The following is a 20,172-nucleotide window of genomic DNA, read 5'->3' on the forward strand; positions in this document are numbered from 1 at the left end:
ACTTCATGCTATTTTAGAAAGAGGATGTCACATTATTCTTAAAGCTGAACAACTGATTCCTAATTTAGTGTGGTCACTAGTATGTCCCCAGTGACTACCCTTTTCCTGACAACCTTAAGAAATACAGAAAATGCCAAAAACTGCATAAGTGGGAGAGCTTGAATATATAAAATGCTCACAGCAAGAAGTAGTTGAGACACTAAGGTGAAGAATGTAGCATACTGTTAAAGGACCTTTCTGAGAACTGGTCACGTAAGTAACTAAAGGGTAGACTATACTCAGTTACTTCTATAAATACATGTAAGGCATTGTATGACAGTATACCATATTAGTAAAGCAGATCAGTAATACCTAACTTTAGGAAAGTACTAGATCCCATTCATGTTCATTCAGTACATGATAAACCCTAGGTTTTTTTTTTAAATGGGGCACTGGGATGTTTGGAAAGGGGGAGTCACCCCTTTGAGTCTATATAAAGCTATTAAAAAGCTGTTGTCTGAAACGATTACGTTCCAAGGCATGGTATATGGACTTCCTCTTCAAGAAATGTCTCTGAAGTGTTTTGTTTGCTTTTCCTTCCCTTGGATTTTTAGGTGGAGGATAGAGTTCAAATTGCTTCTTTTGGAACAATTCATCAAAACAATGTTTATTTCTTGAAAATACGTTTTTGAAAATGCAGCAGAAGGACTCGGGTATAGTGCAGCTGTGACCAAGGGCAATCTCTCCCTTTGGTTTCTCAGCTAAAAATCTCTCTGAAACACTCCCATGACTACCAGGATAGACAACAAGATCGCAGATTCAGGTCTTCTCTCTTTTTAGTCGCCACTGCACCAACTGTACTGGCACTGATTCAAAGGCCAAGAGATCTGACACCAGGCTGGGCAATATCAGGCATGAAGATAATATTAACTTCACTTCTGAGGGCATGTTGGACTCCCCTAGTAAGAATGGCAAGACCTTTCTTATCTCTCAAGTTTTAAGGGTTGTTTTGAGTATCAACCAGCGGGAGCAAGGTGTTGGGCACTCGTGAACTAAGGATCTGTCATACTGGCAGGGTCAGTAGCCGTATCATCTGGAATAGATTCTCGAGCGGCATTGAGTAAAAAACTTCCATGTCAAATAGTTGTTAAAATCTAGGCTGAGCAGATTGGTTATGGTTTCAAGATGGAAGTACTTCTGTCTCACTGAAGCCTGATGACCAGTACTGGTTTGTGACTGTATTTTTTACCAAACTTATATATTAATAATATAATAATTCTTTAGACAGTAGCATTCTTGCAACGTCTTCCTAGATGACTGTGAAGATGATGGTCTTGTCTGTTTCCCAACAATTACTAGTGCACAAAAAAGTCTAGGAGTAGTGCCTTCTGTAATACCTCTCATGTTTAATACAAAGGTGGTTCTGCCCATATGGCATAACCTCACTGCACAATGGCCTTCTGTGTTTCACACTGGACAGATACCACCAGAACTGTGTGCTTGCTGTAGGTTTCCATTCCATTAGTTGAAGAATTCATTAGATAGACCTTTTTTCACCCCAAAAACCATCAAAGCAAAGAGCTAGAAATCCTTACTCTCATCCAGATACCTTCCTTTTCAATGCAGCTTGGAGTTGTATGCTATTCTTCCTGCATTGTTTATTCCCAAAATGTTTGTTCAGCCAAATGGAAACAGACCATACTCCTCATCATAGCTCCCTGCTGGTCATGACAGGTTTGGCTGGTAGTTTGACCTGTGACAGATGTCCAAACAGTCTTCAATGAGACCAACCACTGTTTTGCTTTATATTCCTGATGTCTTTTCATGTCTAAAAGTCCTCTTTAGTAATCTGTGTAATCTTCCTTTGTCTAAAGTGGCAGTTTTGTAGACACAGAAAAATATAAAAATTGGGATAAATAGTGCTTCTCTGAACCTGAATTTACATTGGCTCTCCTGACATAACTTTTGTGGTTTTGAGGCATTTGTCCTAAGGTGTTTGGAAAATGACAGCAGAATTTCTCAAAAGACAGCAGATTGCAACATTGTGTGATGTATAAAAAGCTGCTGTATCAGGGAAGTAATTACTAGCTTCTGCTACACAGATGTGTATTCAAAACAGATTAGAAATTAGCAATGAATAAAAATTCTTTTCAAATTACAGTGCAGCTTAATAGATTTGATTGTGTAGTAAAGTTTTACTAGCTGTATTTAAGGAAAAATATTTTGGCATAAATATAAAAATCATGGAATTTGAGAAACTTCAAAAATATGTTCAATGCTTCCCTTTTCAAAACTTTTTTAAGGTGCCTTTTTTAAAAATACCATTCTTATGGGGAGTAATTAATTCAAATTCATCTTTAACGCATTGCGCTAAAAGCAGTCAGGTTTATATACCTTATTTGGCGTCCTCCTGTCTGAAAGGAGAAGCTACTTTCCAGAAATGTTTGATTCTTTTCTATACATGTGAAGTGCTTTAAATGCTGAAAGATGTACTTTTGGGAGATATTAAAAAGCCCCAAGTGTTGACTCAGCCAAGAGTTAAGTGGAGACTCATTTTGAGGATATCACATAATTCTCACTGTAGGGATTTTGAACATTCTTTTTACATCACTGTCATATGTCTTATTCAAAGGAGATATCCCTCTGCAGTTCAATATAAACTGGAATTACATTAGAGCACTTCTCTCCTAGTATGAAAATCACTTAAGTTCTCATTGTACTGTATTTTATTAACTTTGCCTTCATCAATACTTATGCACAGTATAAAACTGTAATGTTTCTGGAATTAATTTTCAGAGTTTGAAGATAAACTTACCTTATAACACTCAGTGTCACTGGGTGTTTAAAATACATCAGTCCTGTAAGTAAACATGAAGCACTGGAAGCAAGAAGGAGTGATGTTTGTTTACTAAAAACCCTTCATGTCCATATTCTTTCAGAAAAGTAAATTTTATGTCTTCAGAATTGAGTGTTCAGAGCCAGGCCTTTTTGGTTTTTTACTCCCTTCAAATATTTTCCAGCTAATTCTCCCCGTAAAAAGATCTTCTTTAAGTGTTGACTCTCTGAAGAAAAACAAACTTTGCAAGGACACAGAGGGACATGATAAAAATACACTAAGGGTAAGAAGTATGAACCAGAAGATAGTGTGTGAAGGAAAAGGGAGAAAGAAATCAAAAGAGAAAAATATCTCCTTGTTGACACTTTCCTAACATTTCATTGATCTTTCAGGTCATAAAACAGGCAGATTAAAGAATTTAAACTTCTTTTTTAGTTTCTTTTTTCACAGAAGATAAATACTTTTAATTACATTAAAGTTTTGAGTGATTTTTAAGTGAAGTATATCTGTAGTCATAATATGCCATGAGAACTTGTGACCACCTTAAAAGCAATATTGTAATGGGCTCTCATTACATGATCACCTGAGATTTGGTGAAGCATAATGGTTCCTTTGTGTTAGGCACTGCACAAACAAAGTATGCTGTCTGGAGACCTTGCAGTCTGGGAAAATGGCAGTGCCCAACAGATGAAAAGGAGCTGGCAAAGACTGGATCAGAGAACAAGATAACAGTAAAATCAATATCTTGCTACTAATAATATGGAGCAGTTCCTCCTTGTTAATTAGCTGTCTGTGCTCAGACGCAGTGACTAGCAAGCCTTCAGTCAGGAAGACCTTTTAAGTGGCGTACTGAAGGGGGATTATCTGGCATCTTCTGCAGTGATTTCTTTTTCAGAGCAGCTTTTTTAGACAGCTCTATTTTATTTTTAACATTTTTGCGTCCAAGTCCACAGATGCTGGAACTAAATTTCGGCTTTTATTTTTTCAATGGAAACTACTGAAACTCCGATTGTGATCCTGTCTCACAAGCAGGCTGCTTTGTTCTGCGTGGCTCCAAAGGAGTCTTGGGTTGTTAGAAGTGGATATAGGTGCAGCAGGATTGACTTGTAATGGAGACCCAAAATAACAATTTTGTTTGGAAGTGGACCCACTTTCACAACCTGGACTTTCTTGGGTCCCTGCTCTCCCTTGGAGTCATCATGGCCTGGTGCCAGTAGCTGACTTGTGTAATGTTCAGTGCTGAGGATGAGTCAGAGAACTCCAGTTTACCCTGAGTCTTGGCCTGGTGCTGCCCTGGGCTTGGGCACTTAGCATTGTCTTCAAGTTGCTGTGCAGCACCTCTAGCTCAGTTGTCCACCCCAGAGCACCCATGTCCACAGTAAAGCAGTTACTTGAGAACCCACTGCTTATATTTTTCATAACCTTGATTCAGAGTAAGTGCTTCAGTATGCTGTGCTGCATGATGGGGTCATATGGAGCACGTGGAAGTGCCAGGATGCAGAACTAGATGGTTTATTAGGCAGCTTCTGTGTTGTGTTCATTGCCTTGTGTAACAGGTGTGCTCAGCCTGACCTGAACAAACTGTAATTTCTAGGGAGAGCTGAAGTTACATGCATGTGATAGTACAGTTTGTGTCCGCACTAGAAGGCAGCTGCCAGTCATTCCAAACAGCATTGAATTATTTGTGCCACACACAGCTTTCCATGATGGATTTAGCTGACTCTACCACTCTCACTTTACTCGAGAAACTAAACTGGACACTTGCAAGCCTGGTCCTCACACGCCTTGGAGATGCTTTACTTATTATAGCTGAAATATGAACATTGTGTTTAGGAATAGGATCCAACAAATACCAAAGGTATTTATCTAAGACTGCTTGCTTCAGTACAGAAAGCTGCCTGAGGTTCAAAACAAAATCACTTTTAATAATTTGCTACATAGTTTGTTTGAAGATAACAAGTTAAATGCTGTGGTAAAACTTAAAATAGGTCTTGAGCTACTATAGATAGTAATTTTGAAGTTAATTCTGCATTCTTCATAGAAAACCATGTGTTCTTTGAATCCTGTGAGAGTTGGAGCACATATTCCCTCAGATTTCACAAACAACTCCTTGGTAGAAGAGTATAATCTTCCTTTTTGCTGGGGAATGAATAATATACCTGTTTGAAATACACAAGTCATATAAACATCACCACACAGATTTTTTTGCTTTCTTAGTTTTTAATGCACCAAGGTTATGTGGCTGAAAATATACAAAATTAGACCTATGCCATCCCTCAGCTTGAAATTTTAAAAAGCCTCAAGTGTTTAATTATCATATTACCTATATCCAAATATGCCTACCTACAGCCATAAGCTTGATAGAGATTTTGGTTTTTTTAATGCAGTTCTGGTGTGGATCCTGTCTTACCATGTGTTTGCATTAGACATAGAATTGTTACTTGAGAGTTGCTTTTCTAAATAGTTTAAAATCAGGAGATTGTGAGGACAAGACAGGAAATATTCAGTGCTTTCAGAACATAAATGAAACAATGCTGCACTACTGCTTCTGAAATAACCTTCTAAGAAAGCCTTTTTCTACTGTATAAACGTTCTTGAAATATTTCTTTATTCAGTTTCCAGAACACTTAATACAGAAGCAGAGAGGATTTTTGCAGTAGTGGCCCAGCAGATATATGTGACAACATGAAGGCTTTTTTTTAATGATATTGGGATACAGAAAGAGACTAATATTTTTTTGTAGCCGCAGAGGATGAGCTGTTATGCAGATTCTCCTTAGTTTTTACACAGCATGTCAGTTTTGATCTGTATTACAACAATTGTTCAAAAGCTAAGCTGCAAATAGCATCTGTTTCTACTGACATGGAGGAGAGTTTCTGTGATGGAAATAAATGCCCATTAAAAAAACAAAATGTGGATCATTTGGACTGGTTAGTCATGTATGAACTGTACAGTTAAGTCATTAGATTTATGTTATTGATTGCTGTAAAAATACTCTCAAGACCAAAAAGAGATTTTGTATTTCCATTGTATCTAGTATCACTGCATATATATATGTCCAGTAGTACTAGCTGAAGCTTGAGTAATTTACTCAATTTTTTTGCTCAAAGACTAAATCAACTCATATAGAACATTCCCAGCTTGTTTCTTCAGAGATAAGAAAACTTGATATCATCTAACTGTAACATTGTCAGTCAGTATTTCATAGAGTAAGATGTTTCTCACTGAACAACTACAGCAGAAAAAATATCCGATAAAATTACTAATTCATGCCCCCTACGTTAATCTAATTCTGTATTTCCCAAATAATAATTGATTCATTTTCTCAAAACTGGTGTAGTTCAATGAGTAGTACTGTTTGAATATTAATGGATCAGTGATATGTATTGTGACTTCTTGTATTGTGACTTCTTTTCATGTTTCTGGCGATTAATACATTTTTCTGCTTTATGTATTTAACAGATTTTGGTGCATACTTGCATACACTGACCTGCATTCTTTTGCCTATCTCACTGTGATCTTCCTCTTTCAGTACTCCTGTATTTGCACTTTGTTATCTGCTTTCTCATTCTTCTGCAGTTCTTTGCTCTCATTGTCTGTGGAGGTAGAGGCACAATCTCTTTGTGGCTAGTGTCCAGGAACAAATTTCTCCATAAAAGTTTGCCTCCCTAAAGGCCATGTAAGTGTTTGACATCTGAAACAACCTATTGATTATTCCTGTTGTCCTCTCAAAATGTAGTATTCCCAGATCTGCTGAATCGAGGTAGTCTCCCAAGAGCTCACTCCCAGGGTCACCTTAAGGCCACTTATAAATAAAGTTGGGGTTGCACTGCTTTGCACATCACTCTTACACTTAAATTGAACTTCATTCGCCATTAAGAGTTACCAGTGAGTTTTGTGCAGCCCTTCATTGCAGTTGTGCCTCAGACTCCTCTGACTCTACCGTTCATGAATTCAGTCACTTAGCTGTTCCAGCTTTTCCTTGGCATTTAAGAATCACATGGCTTCTCAGCCCTGAGCCCTGTGGATATCCAGCATTAAACCGCAGCTGGAAGAACCAGTCATTTCGTCTGTCCCATTATCTTCTGTTTCTGAATTAATTTTTTATTCACTTAAGCTCTTCTTCTTTTTCTTCGTTTTAAATCTTTATTTCCAGACTTTTTGGTGATGAATGCTATACTTTGGTCCTACTGCATTAAAAGTAGGGATTGATGAGAAATGATGGTATTACTAATTTGCATTTAAAAGCCAGAAATTTCCTTCTAGTATCTGGCTAAAATGAAATCAGTTAAATGTGAATTTTCAGGTCTTCTGTTCTAGGAGGTTAAGAAGACGGGTATCTACATCTCTTTTCTCTTACCAGCCTGAATCAGGTGGGTGAGGCTTGTTTAGTTATCTTACTGCTATAATGCAACGTTTCCACTTTGTTCTTGCCTCAGATGTTACTGGCATATATAAGAAGAGGGAGAGGTCATTTTGCTGCTGCTTTAGCTTTCCTTTCTGGCTTTGGGGTGAATAATTTCGAAGATATTTCTCCTCTGAATTTTTAGACTACTTCATAAATAAAAGTATGGGATCGTGTCACTCTTAGTTTTGCAAAAGAACTTAAAATCCAAATGTGGAAACAAGCAAGACTCAGAAGTCTCACTGTTGAGGTGGCCTGTGGGCAGATGCAGGCATGTATCACAGCCCTAGTATGTTCTTATCTGCAGCTAGGATTTCATACCTGTTGCTGGTTAAAAATTTGACTTCCACAGGGAAAAAAAAGACCAAGAAATCTTGGTGATGGCTGAACTGAAGTGACATCATAGGATCTGGCTGTGTGTGTGTGTGTGTGTGTGCATGTGTGTGTCCATGCATGTGTGCGTGTTCAGCCCAAATTCCCTTTTTAAGGTCTTTCACTTGCAGGAATTTGTGATGTCAGTTGTATAAGCATCTTTGGAATATCCTAAAAACAAATAATATACTGCCAAGCACTAAGGTAAAAAACGTATTTCAGGAAAAATAAGGGAACCATCCCTGAATGTGCTTAAAAGACGTGTAGATGTGGTACTTTAGGGACCTGGTTTAGTGGTGGACTTGGCAGGGTTGGATTAACTGTTGGAATTGATGATCTTAAAGGTCTTTTGCCACCTAAACAAATCTGTGGTTCTATAAGCAAAAGTTAAGACTGTAACCGGATGGGTGCCAGTTGTCAGAATGCTTTGTGAAGAGGCAGTGGTGAGCCACGTTAAGCATAGAAGTGTCTTTTCCATATGTCTCTGTAGGCAGTCCTGCCTTTACCTTCATGTATCTTGATGAAGGGCTTATTTTCAGTTTTACTGAAAATCTAATGATTTTTCGTATTTTAAATGTTTCTAAATTTATTACCATTCACAACATCATTTTCTGCTTCAGATAAGAGTTCCATTTTGGAAACCGCAGATTAGCGATTAAGGTGGGAAAGGCATTTATAATTTCCATAAAAATCAACAGGACAGATAAGTTGGTGACTTATTGTGATATTTAGAAATGTTTAAATTGTACAGATCTGTTGGAATGTTAGTCAATGGTTTCTGGTGAAGAGGCTTTCTCTTTCTTCCAGTGGTGACTAGATCCCTTGTGCAAAACTTAATTCTTATCTTGGGAGGTCTAATGTTGCCCAGCATTCACAATTTCTAATTGGTGTAATGTACAGGTATAAATATTGTTTTATATTCTCAGTGGATAATGAAATATGAGAAAAAAATCATAATGATGTGTTACAATCCCAAGCACTGTTTGATAGTATATGCTGTATCGATGAAGAATGTAGTTTTATTTCCTAATGTAGAGTTTATACTTGTTCCAGAAATTGATTTTAAGACAGAAATGAGACAGATAAAAATTAGTGTATGCCTAAAATTTAGACTGCCTGCAAGAGATGTAGTTATATTACTTGCTCATAGTTGAGCTTTGTACAAGTACTTGTTATCAGAAAAAGACACTAAACGTTTTCATCTCAAAGTCTGTGTCTGTGACATGCACAGATGCGATGCATTTCTGATGGAAAAATTGTTGATGGAGCTCTGAGGGTGAACCTTTTTTAGCAGAAGAATTAAAGTGCATAGAATTTAGCTTTTAGCTTTACTGGTTTGGTGAACAATAAATGCAGAGACCAATTAGTCAAAATTATAGTTCTGAATAGATTCACCAAGGAGTTTGGGCTAAATCTGATTTGATGTTTTCTTCAAATTTTAGTCAATCAGGATATGCTTTAAATGGCTTTTAACAGTTCACTTGTTAGTTCCATCTTTGTAATGTAACATATACTTGATTTGACTTCACTTGCTCCTTACACTTGTGGTCAGACCATTATAAAAGTGATAATGAAGTCTGTATAGCAGTTAAGTTGTGGGTTACCTGCTGAGAGATGACATGCTGCATATAGAACATGATGAACTTTGGCTGTGGACCTTCTTGGTGAGTGAACCATATGAAGGAATTGGTGTCTCTTTCAGGAAGGTCTCCATACAGTGCAGATAGACCATCAGAAGTCTCACACACTTGTTTGCACACCTAGATTTTTGCTGTTTCCAGCAAGGATGAAGCCAGACTGGAATCCTTCAGTACAGAATACTGTTACATTTTGGACCATTACTAAAAGTCCTCAGAAATGTTGAATTGTGTGCCTTGGTATTTGAGTAGGTGTTGCACAAGACTTGCATCTGTGAAATGCGTGAGCTCATTTCCTCACAGCGAAAGTTCTTCCGTTTATTTGCTATTTCACAACATATTAAATCAGCTCTTTGTAATAATAGTGTAAGAATGAAGGCATTTTTGGTTGATGGTTCAAAAAACATACTGACTGTGTCTTCATAGGTCAGTCTGAGAAAACTCATCTTAAACTGTGTTCAGAAACCCTGCTTGTTCAAGGTCCCTGAAAATGGAAGAAATGCTGTTCTGCTTTTAGTGTATCTTAATGTGATACTTTAAAAGATACTTCTCTTTAAAAAGATTACTGATTTCCCTGGAATCTGCTGGTACATGAAAATGTGGGTTTGGGCAGATGTATAACCTAGCACTGCTTAATCTATTCAAGAAAATAGTTCTGGTTTTGCGTAGAAATTCACTTTGCAGAATTAGGGTGACAGTTTCCTCTTGGATTTTCTACTTTTATGTGCTCACTGTTAAACTTAAAACCATTTCCTCTCTGTCTGAGTCTGAAACCATTTATTGTCTTTTCATTAGTAAAACTAATTCACACCTTTGAATCTTTTTCTCTGTTCTTTGACACTGAGTTGTCTCATTTTGCAAGTAGAAGTTTCAAGGGAGGCAGAAATTGAGCCTGCTGAGGTGCAAGTCAGGTGAGGAAACATTTTGTGCACAACATTGACGCTTCCATCTATTAATAAATAAAACTTTAAAGTAGATTGAGACCTTTTAACATTAAATCCACTGTAGTTTGTTTCAGATCACACTAAGGAGTGGTTTAACTCATCTTTTTTCAAAAATATTTGCTGTTCATAAAAATACTTTCGTTGTCCTTTGCTGGTCCTATTCCCATACTTTCAGTTTAAACATGCTTTATTCCTCTCAAGATTAATATGAAATAGAATGTAAGGGGAAATGGTTTCTTTGCTGTCATTTTTGAAAAAAAAATAGTCTCTCAGAAAAGTAGAAGTTGCTTCAGGCTTCCTAGATAGCATAAACCATGTGCCACTCAGAAATTGCCAAACACCTAATTTTCTATTTGTTTGATTCTCTTGAGGTGTCACCAGCTTGTTTTGCATTATGAGATTCTTATTTGAAGTGTTTCTGTGAAAGTTTTCCTTCTTTGTTTTGGTTCTTCTCTTCAATTACTGAGGTATAAGTGTCACCCATTCCCAATCCCTGATAAACCTTCCTTAGGAATGGATCCTGTTAAAAATAATTTGAGATAATTTTTTATTTTCTCAAAGATATAAATTCCTTGTCAATATCCTCATGTTTTGACCCTGCTGTTGCTATCAGCATAAAGCATTTTCTTCTCTCGGAAAGAAATGCATTAGATGGATTAGCAAAGCACTAAAAATATCTTTGCTTAACCACCAAATTATATAACCATCCGACTTCTGTTGTCTGCTGGTCTCATGCTGTGGTACAGTTTAGAAATCTACATTTTACAACCTACATCAAGTGAGAAAAGTTTTTGATTAACATCAGATCTTCTTTCAGACTATCAAATGTATCTTTTTAGACAAATTCTTTATTCAAAAGGTTAAAAGTAGAGTTTACTGAAAGCTTTTGATAACTCTGCTCACTTCAAAATTCGACAATAATGCTACTATTATACCATAAATTTCTTCTATTTTTTGATCACTCCGGGGTGATATGTCTCATACTTGCTTTGGGTCTGTTGCTTGTTTTGGCAGAGGGGTATTTTTAAATTAATAGTAATTTAGATCAGATGCCCTGCTGAGGGCCATGGTAGTCTGAAATAAGATGAGTAGCTTTTCTAGAAAGTTCTTTATTTATGCGAGAGAAGATTTGATCACCATGACCCAGTTTAAAACTAAATGTCACCTTGTTATGCACTTGCTCTATCATGTGTAATAAAAGGTTTTCTAGAGCTAATCTATCCCAGAGACTCCTGTAAGGACAGAACAAGACTGAAATTGTTAATCTTCCCTTACATGATTTAAATTTTTGTAATACATCCAGTATTTTCCTCTAAATTTACTGTGAAGATGTAAGGTGATTTATCTTCTAGTTTGCTATTACAGTATTTGACTGTACAAGTAGGACTAGTAGTAAGTTGATGCTGTAACTCAGTTTGCAGCCATGAATGAAGAAAAAAGAGGCTCAGTTTAAGCATGTAGATAACTGACTGAAGTGTTCATCATAAATGTTGGTGATGAGATAACTTTGTTTGATGGCAGTATTTTACTTCTCTGTGTCCAAAAGATCGTGTTGTGTTGCAGTGGAGCTGTTGCCTGTGGTCGGGTTCCCTGCAGATGGGCTGAAAGGTTTTGTTCCTTTTGAATGTGACAAGACAAGTCTTCTTGTATCCTAAGGTCAACCAAGTGTCACCTTGGCCTGCAGTTACATCCTTTCCTGCTGTTTGTTTTTCTATTGTGTAGCTTTAATTGAAAAGAAAAAAAACTTGAATGCTTGAAAAAAGGAAATGATGCCATCAGAGCAATCACTTTGGATCTAAGGGAAAAGACTCCACATATAATCAGCTGGCTAAAGGGCATGAGAACATCCTGAAAGGTAATTGGGCACCTTTTGTTGAAATGCTCTGATATATCCCATTAACTTGTTCAGTGTTGCTCAGAAACAATGCCTTTAGACAGAGGCATGTTACTGGGCCTTTGTTCAGTGCCAAAAGCTGCAGTTACCACAGTGTACAGCATCATCTTAAAGCTGGTACTGTACTGTTTCTGGACGGGTATGTACACAACGGGTTTAAACTTTTTCATGGCCTGTTTTTTGTGCTCTCACCCATGATGTTCTTTACAAGTGAGTAGGAGAAATGTATGGGTTTTTCAGATCCTTCTCTGAATTACTTCATGCATGCAGTAATTTTTCTTGTAGAGTACGAGTAGATACCCAAAAATGTTACCAGTTGTTTCTGAGGGGACAACTTCATATTGCTCTTCTATTTGTTTTTACTCCATTCTGTCTGGAATATTTGTCTCCACATGTTCCATCTCATCTTTTAAGTTGCATAGACTCTAGGGTCTTTTCATCATACATATTTTAAATCACTGAAATGGTGGAACTTAGTCTACTTGTGATCATGCAATTATTAACAAAATGTATTCGCTAATAATAAGAGGAGCAATGAAAAGATGATTTCATGTAGAAGTTTTTTGGAACACTGTTGTTCTGTTTCACTTCAGTAATACTGTCTTTATAAGCATGGTGCTGGTAAGAATAAACAAGTTTGTTGGGAATTTTTTTTCTCCCACTTTTCCCCACGACTTACCAGGAAAGAAATTACAGATTTCTAATCTTCAGGTCTCTAGTTTCCTCTCAAAAGGAAATAATTAGCCATGGCCCATGGATGTTGTGATGTATGCAATTGCTTCTAGTCACTAGAGAGAATGGTATGGAGGCATTGTTTTGGTCTCTTCTGTCTTTCTGCTGCTGAAATACGTTTTAATATATATGCCAAAGAAAATGAGCACAAATTTTATAACAAAACCCCCCAAATTTAGATGAGAGCATTATGTTGAATCTAGTAACTAAATCAGTGACTTCAAGAGTGAGCATATTACAGTGAAAGCCCTACATTCTTCAATAGTACAAACACAGAAAGTCTGACATGATTCAGGTTATGGTATTTCTGAGTGAAAGCACAGGAGGGTTTTAAGAGGGGGATCCTTGCAAACATAGGAGTGTATTCATAACATTAATGTGAGAAAATTGTTTTCTTATTAAATTGATCTGAAATAGACAACCAGAAGGACGATAATATTGTGGGATTTTAATATGAAAATACACAAATGCTTTCGTATTATAATTTGAAATCACCTACCCTTTCATGACCCTGAAGGATACTTTAAATTGTACTTTATTAATCCTAGAGGGTAGTTATGAAATAAAATTCTAGTGAGACTATAGTAGTAATGTGTTTTTTTTTTTATTGTGCCTGTCATTCTGAAGGAATGAGGTGACATTTCATGCTCTGATCAGCAACTCCTCATAACTGTTCTTTGCCAAATTCTGAAATGAAGCTGGAAGGGAGTGTGCAGCTTGCTGCTCAGTAGATAGAGGGAGAAAACTGGTCCAGATTTGAAAACATTCACCTTACTACTAAAATACTTCCTGTGATGTTACTTTCTTTAGGAGCAGAGAAAACATCCCTTTGTAATCAAAGAGCAGACAAATGGCTTTGGACTTTACTTACTCCTGTTACTCATCCCTGTTGCTTTGGAGGATAGAAGTGTGAGCTGATTCGTGGCTTTTAATTAATCCTTTACATAGGCTGCTGGTGGAATAGGAAAGGTTGGCCATGCTGACATCAACAGCAGAACTCCCACTGGTTCCAGTGATAGGAGGATATCACTGATGGAACAGTGCTCTTTGTGAGCTGCATGTTTTCTGGGAGTCACAGGCAGTTGAAAGGCCTAAGTCACGATACTAGAAGTTCCCAGCTGGATCAGGAAGGGATAATCAAATACAGAGACAGTTCAGTTACCACTGAAGGAAGCTTTTAGGCTCTCAATATGCTGTCCAATTCTCCTAATTTCCAGAAAAACTAAAATTCAATTCTTTTATGAATTCCAGAGGAACTGAAGGTACATTCTGAGATTCAGTCTTTTCCCTTTCCAAATAATGAAGTAATGAATCCATATGTCGCACACATTCTGTCTGCTGTTACTCATGCTGAATGCTGTGCTGTTCTGCATATTGCCCTCAAAACCTGAGATTAGAGTATGTTACAGCTCAATATGAATAGGGGTGGCAGAATTTATTCTAGAAAGACATGTCAGCTCACTTGCTGAAGAAATCCATATTTCTGGAAATCTGGTAAGGGTTTGCTCTGAAAACTGAGAATATAGTAACTGGGAATACAGTTTTGTGCTTTATTGCTCTACTAATGAATCTGATTTCTGCATTTACATACATGTAAGAAATACGGCTAACAAATTACATGGTTTGCCGTGGAAACAGCTGATTATAGAGGTTACTGCTTCTTTATTCTTTTTGCAGTACGGCTTCTTGTGTGTTGCAGAGATCCTCTGTGTACTAGCTAACCAGGTAAAAGCATCTTATGTGAGTGAGTTTTAGCAGTTTTAATCATGATTTGTTTTCCTCAGCTTTACTTGTTCAGCCCCTTTTCTGGAAGGTCATTGAGGCAGTGGTGCCAAAGTTCCCTGGCTAGATGCATGGGTCATTCACCTAGTGGCAGGGAAAGCTAGGTGGCTGATTGCATGTGCAGTACATCAGAGGCTTCCAAGGAGACGAGGGTGTTGAAGCCATTCAGACAGCTGGCTCCCGGCTGTGCTTTTCCCTAAAGGATCTTTAGAAGCGGGTGTGGAATGTGCTGTGAAATTCTGGTAGAGGCAGCCAGACAGCCTTGTGGTAGAGACAGGAGCTCTGGAAAGGGTAATGATCAGGATTGGGCTGCTACTACTTCCAGAGTAATTTAGTTGGCAGTCCACCTGTGCTGCCTCAGGTATTTGTCCAGTCAAAAGCCAGCCCTGGGTTGGTGGGTTGGCCTAGTGAGCTGCATATGGTCCCAGGCCACAGGCAGGGTGTTCATCCAATGGATCTGATGCACTACAGAACTTGGTTTTTGTGGGTTTGCCTTCCAAGCATGACATAAACTTTAGTGTGACCTTTCAGCAAGAGTTACAGCGGGGTGCCTTGTTAGAAATACCTGACCTGGGAACAAGTACTCCTTTAGGCTTGTATGAAGAGAAGCCAGAGGGGTGTGGTGAGTGTATAAGCACAGGTTTTTGTTGTATGTCAAGCCTGTGCACCAGCTCTCTGTGTATACCTTGAAAAGTGCAGCCTAGTCTGGATGACCTGCTCTGAGGATAAAAATCTGATGAAGACTGGTGTTCATCTGCAGCACTGAAAGCCATATTGCCTTCTCCAAAAAAAGCAGGATATTAACTGAGTGCTTTAGCCAACACAGTTAATGGCACTGTCCAATGCAGAGTGAGTTTTAATAGAACATATTGTCATTGTTCCAAAGGAAGTTAAATATGTGACATTGACTGGATCTCCTGTATTCAAGAGCTCACCTTTTGGCAGTAGCAGTGAAATAATATACAGCAGAATCTTGTTAATTCACGCTAATGACTTAAAAGACCCATCACAGATTACTTGATTTTACAGCTTAGCAAGTAAGTGAAACATGATGACAAAACTTCAGGGATGCACACTTTAACAGTATGTGCTCTGCTAATTTACCTCTATAGTAGCAGTTATGCTGTAAATACATTTGTAATAGATGAGTTAATGGACAGTAGTTCTAATAGTTAAAGCAGTGATGATTTCCTGAAAAGACACTGTAGTACAGCAGCCTATTATTAAATAGTTTCAGTGAAACATGACTAATCTACTAGTTCTGTGAGTGTGAGGCCACTGAAATAGTTCTGAAAGTAACAGATGTTGGCTTTTAATATTAATAAAAATGTTCTCTCCACATATACGTTATGTCATTTAGAATAAATGTAGCTAGAGTTACTTGGGAAAAGAGTTATCCTATCACAGTAATAGTATAAGGTATATATGTAAATGAAAAGTTCATAAAAATTTATATCTTCAGGTTGAATGCTAGAGAGCTAAGCCTATGCTAGCCTATGCTCATTCTTAAAATAGTAATTCCCAAACGGCAGGCTCATGGAACATCACATACATTCCAGTAAATTTCTTAGTCTTGAAAATACAGAATAAGTCTGTATTTTCTCTCCACTGTGAAAAAGTCTGCAGTTTTTTCTGACCATTCCCTTTCAGTCTACATTGTGTTCTGCATTTAGTACTATTAAGAATGCAGTTTTGTTACCAGTGTGTATTCCTAAATGAGAAAATAAGACTTTTCCAGTATGCCTTAGAAAATGACACGAAGCAATTTAGTATTTGTTATGCTCTCAGTAAAAGAAGGAGCTGAGGTCTGTACTGGATTTGTATGCACTTGTTACTGTGCATTGGTGTGTCAGCAAAGAAGTCTGACTAAATAAGGCAATGCATGAGTAGAGCTTATCAGCATTTGACAGGAATATAGTCCACTAACAGCTGATACAGTTGCCCATCTTTTCTGTGCTATCATCGTCTTTCTACATGGCACCCAGATGTACGTTTATCACCTGCTGGGTTGCTGATAGCGCTCAAGCGCTCAAACAGCCCTCCACCTTTTCTTTTTAGTATATGCTCAAAGTAAGTCAGCTGAAACCCTTAGAAAGCCAGGGGTTTTTTTTTATTTACATAAAAACGTATATGAAGTTGTCAGCTTTCAAACTTCAGAAGTACGTTGTGCCTTCTGCTTCTTCTCCCACCAGATAGTGTATTGTGAATATTGTTTGATAATATAAATAAAAAATAGGAAACTTCATGCATTTTTGTGCCCTTATGGCACTGCTATGTGCTAAGCAATGCTTGTATAAAGTATCCATGACATGATGAAAGCAAGTCCTGACTGGTGGTGCCTTCTTCATTCTGAAGGTCTGATACTACTCAAATGACTGTCTAAGCTCCCAGTGATCTTTCCAGGAATAGTATTGCACATTGAATGTTTGTAAGTGGTTTTTTTAAAAATACGGAGCAAGATACCCTTAAGACTGTCGCAGAATCATTTTTTCTGTTATGCCGAGCTTGGTTTTCAAACTTTGTCCCTGTGTTGTGCAAGAGTTTGGGATTTGGCAATTTTATCCATAAAGTTACTAGGCCAATAAATACATTTTAAGGTTTTTTAGCACCTGGCCTGCTACAGAATGTCCCAGAACAATCAAACTGGTGACCTGCAAATGTGTTTTGATACTGGGAGTGGATGTAAATGTGTTTGCATGTGTGGCCTTTTTCTAAGGGATTTCTGAAAAATATCAGACATGAAATTCTTATTCCTTACTATGAAGACAGGTCGGTGATTTGAGAGTTCCTCCTTTTCTTGCAAATTCACGTCATTAAACTGCAAGGCCAAAGCTGTTGAATTTCTGGTAAAAGTTTCTGTTAAAGAGGTGATCAATACCCTTTTGATCAAGCATGAATTTAAGAAAACACTGAAAAACCCTCTTGATTTCTTTATAGCACACTTTCCATTTTGTGTTCCTACTGACATTCTGTTCTGTCTTCTGAAGTCAAGCAAAAAGGCAGAAAAGAATGAATGGATGGGTGGACTACCATCTTTATTTCTGGCACTGATTTGAGTCTTTTCACTTTAATCCTTTTACACCTGCCTGTCAAATGTGTACCTCAAATTGCTTTTTTCACATTCAGCTAAAAGTGGTCTTGATAAATTATATTCTGATTGTACTGTAAATGCAAAAAAGGGTTTATAAATTTCTCCATATAAAATCAGATCCAGTGTACTTCTTACCTTCTTACCATTTATTTGTATGTACTTTCTGCCATCCAGTACTCTACTTTGGCAGCTCAGTATCTTGCTTATTTGTTCTTCCATATTCCTCCGTTACTGTTTTCCTGTTTTCACAACATCATCAGTATTCACCCCCTCCTTGTCCTCTGTACAGGAAGCTTGCTGAGGAATGGAGAGTGCTTTGCATCATTCTGAGAGCATTCTGAAGGTTCCAGGTTTGTTTTGTGGGAACCTCACATTCTGTTTAAGTGTTCAACATACTGTATGCAAAATGATCAGAGAAAGATAATAATTCCCATAGCAGTTTAGGGAAGAGTTTTCTGGTAACAGTTCTGGGAAAACGTAACAGATAAATCTGAAAAGAAAGACAGGGAGGCATTTTGTTTTGGTTTGTTCTTCCTGCTGTCTCTTTCCTAAGCTTGGAATGAAGAATCAGGTTTCTTTCCTTTAAAATTTCCTTTCCAGTCAGGGCGAAGAAAGGACTTGCAACTCTTCCACGGGAGAATGCTTACCTTTTGTACTCTCTAGCAGGGTATGTGCTCGAAGTATTCGTTTCTTGCACACCACTTAGTGTCACAAAAATACAGTATGCCATTTCCTAATCAGGAGCTGTGCTTGTAAATCCTATTGGCACAGCGAGCACTCTTCCAAAGTTGGTTGTTTCCCAAGTGTCTTTTCTTCTTGCCCAATGCAATGTTTTAAAAAACCAAACCCTGCAATTTTAGCTGAGATCCGTCTTCTTCAGTTCTGTAAGCTGGCTTAAATACCCTAATGTGAGTTCACACATCAGTAGCATTGTTGTATGCAATATATGTATCAGAGATGTCATTCTGTGCTCTGAGTCCATCTCTGATAATGGTTCTGAGAGAATAAGCAGTTCACTGGGATGTTTGCCATTAGAGCACGTTGGGAGGGTTCACAGGAGATGCACAGTGTAATGGACTGTTTGCTGTGTGTAATAGCTCCCTTCCAAAATAAGAGTACTTCTACAGTGCAAGTAAGGACACTTTCAGGCTGCCTTTTTGACACTTCCCTGCTGTGCCCAAAATACTCCATTATTTTCTGGAGTGTGTCTATCATACACCTATGTGATCTGTATGGAAAGAAATATGATGTGTCCAGAGAAATAGAGAAGCTTTACAGCCCTGAATTTAAGTGCCATGACTATGCAGACAAGCATAATAAAGCTATTAAAATTCTTTAGTCATTCAGGGCTACTTCATTTTGAGGAATTTTATTGATTAGTTTCATCTTTTTAATTTCTGAAAATGCATTTTAATTGTTGTAATCATACTAATTATGTAGACTTAAAATTTCATGTTTTCTAATTCTTTTAAACCTACTCTGCTCTTCATAAATATTTTATTATGTTTTCATAGCACACAAATTTAATGAAGTATATATCAGTTAAAAAAAGCTTGAAGCAGTCCAGGGCTCTACAAAACTGGCCTTGTAGCACCTGAATATGTAACAGCAAGTGTTTGGCAAGCTATACTACTATATTATGTATCATTAATTATACATTATTGAGGAATATATATGTTGATAAGTAATGAACTTGAACTTCTAAGAAATAACTCATTTAATAGCAGTCTTTTAAATTGCTAAATGAGACAACATGATCAGCCTTTGTGGAAGTTCAGTTAATGTCTACACTGAAGTTAAGAAATGCATTAGCTTGGGCTGTGGGCTGGTTACAGATTTTTAGCCTCTGTCAACTTCCAGTGTGTTTCATGGTAGGTGTGTTTGGCATATATCAAGAACTCTTTTATAAAGAATTTAAATTTAGTGTATTTTAGAGATGTATTCTCTCTAGTTTTATGCTGAACAGTAACTAAAAAATTAGGTGCCCCTGAGAAGGGAGTTTAGTCATCAGAGGCTCTCAACCAGCCCCCACCCATACTACCGTATTTTCTTTGTAATAATTACTTCAGGTTTAAATTTAAATGTTTTGACAAAAAAGGCCAAATGTGTATATTGGAAAATATCCATAAATTGTTTAATCTTAAAAAACAAACTAACAAACAAACAAAAAACAAAAACAAACAAACAAAAAAACACCTGCAGCTTTCAGGCTTTCTGCTGGGAAGTTTAGAATTTGAAAGTTAGCAGCAGAGAAGGATGCCCATAAAATTACAGTTTTTAACTGTGGAAAGATATATTTAAGCTGAGATGAAAAACTTAACTTTGCTATGATGAGACTGTATTTTCAACACTCATTAAAGTTTATTCTCTACTTTTATATGGTTACTGTATAACTGTAACTTCCAGTGAGCTATAAATTTCAGCTCTTCTTAGGAGGTTCTAACTTTATTGTTCATTAACTCATTTATCTTTTGGATCACATGATACATTAACAAAGTGA

General features: G+C 37.3%; 1 protein-coding gene across 7 annotated transcripts in view; it reads left to right on the plus strand.

Annotated features, from left to right (window-relative positions):
* JPH1 (junctophilin 1) overlaps positions 1-20,172 on the plus strand; it is an 82,880-nt gene that overhangs the window by 8,550 nt on the left and 54,158 nt on the right. Inside the window, exon 3 of one of the 7 annotated variants that reach the window (XM_066180068.1) lies at positions 11,896-12,048. The exons of the other annotated variants lie outside the window; for them this stretch is intronic. Coding sequence (XP_066036165.1) covers positions 11,896-11,905 — 10 coding nt within the window. The 3' untranslated portion in view covers positions 11,906-12,048. Of the gene's footprint in view, positions 1-11,895; positions 12,049-20,172 lie in introns of those variants that run through there. 7 annotated transcript variants of the gene reach the window in all.

This window comes from Chamaea fasciata, unplaced genomic scaffold (assembly GCF_029207755.1).
Source record: "Chamaea fasciata isolate MVZ Bird 193981 ecotype frontalis unplaced genomic scaffold, bChaFas1.0.hap1 SCAF_1, whole genome shotgun sequence".
NCBI classification, from domain to species: Eukaryota; Metazoa; Chordata; class Aves; order Passeriformes; family Sylviidae; genus Chamaea; species Chamaea fasciata.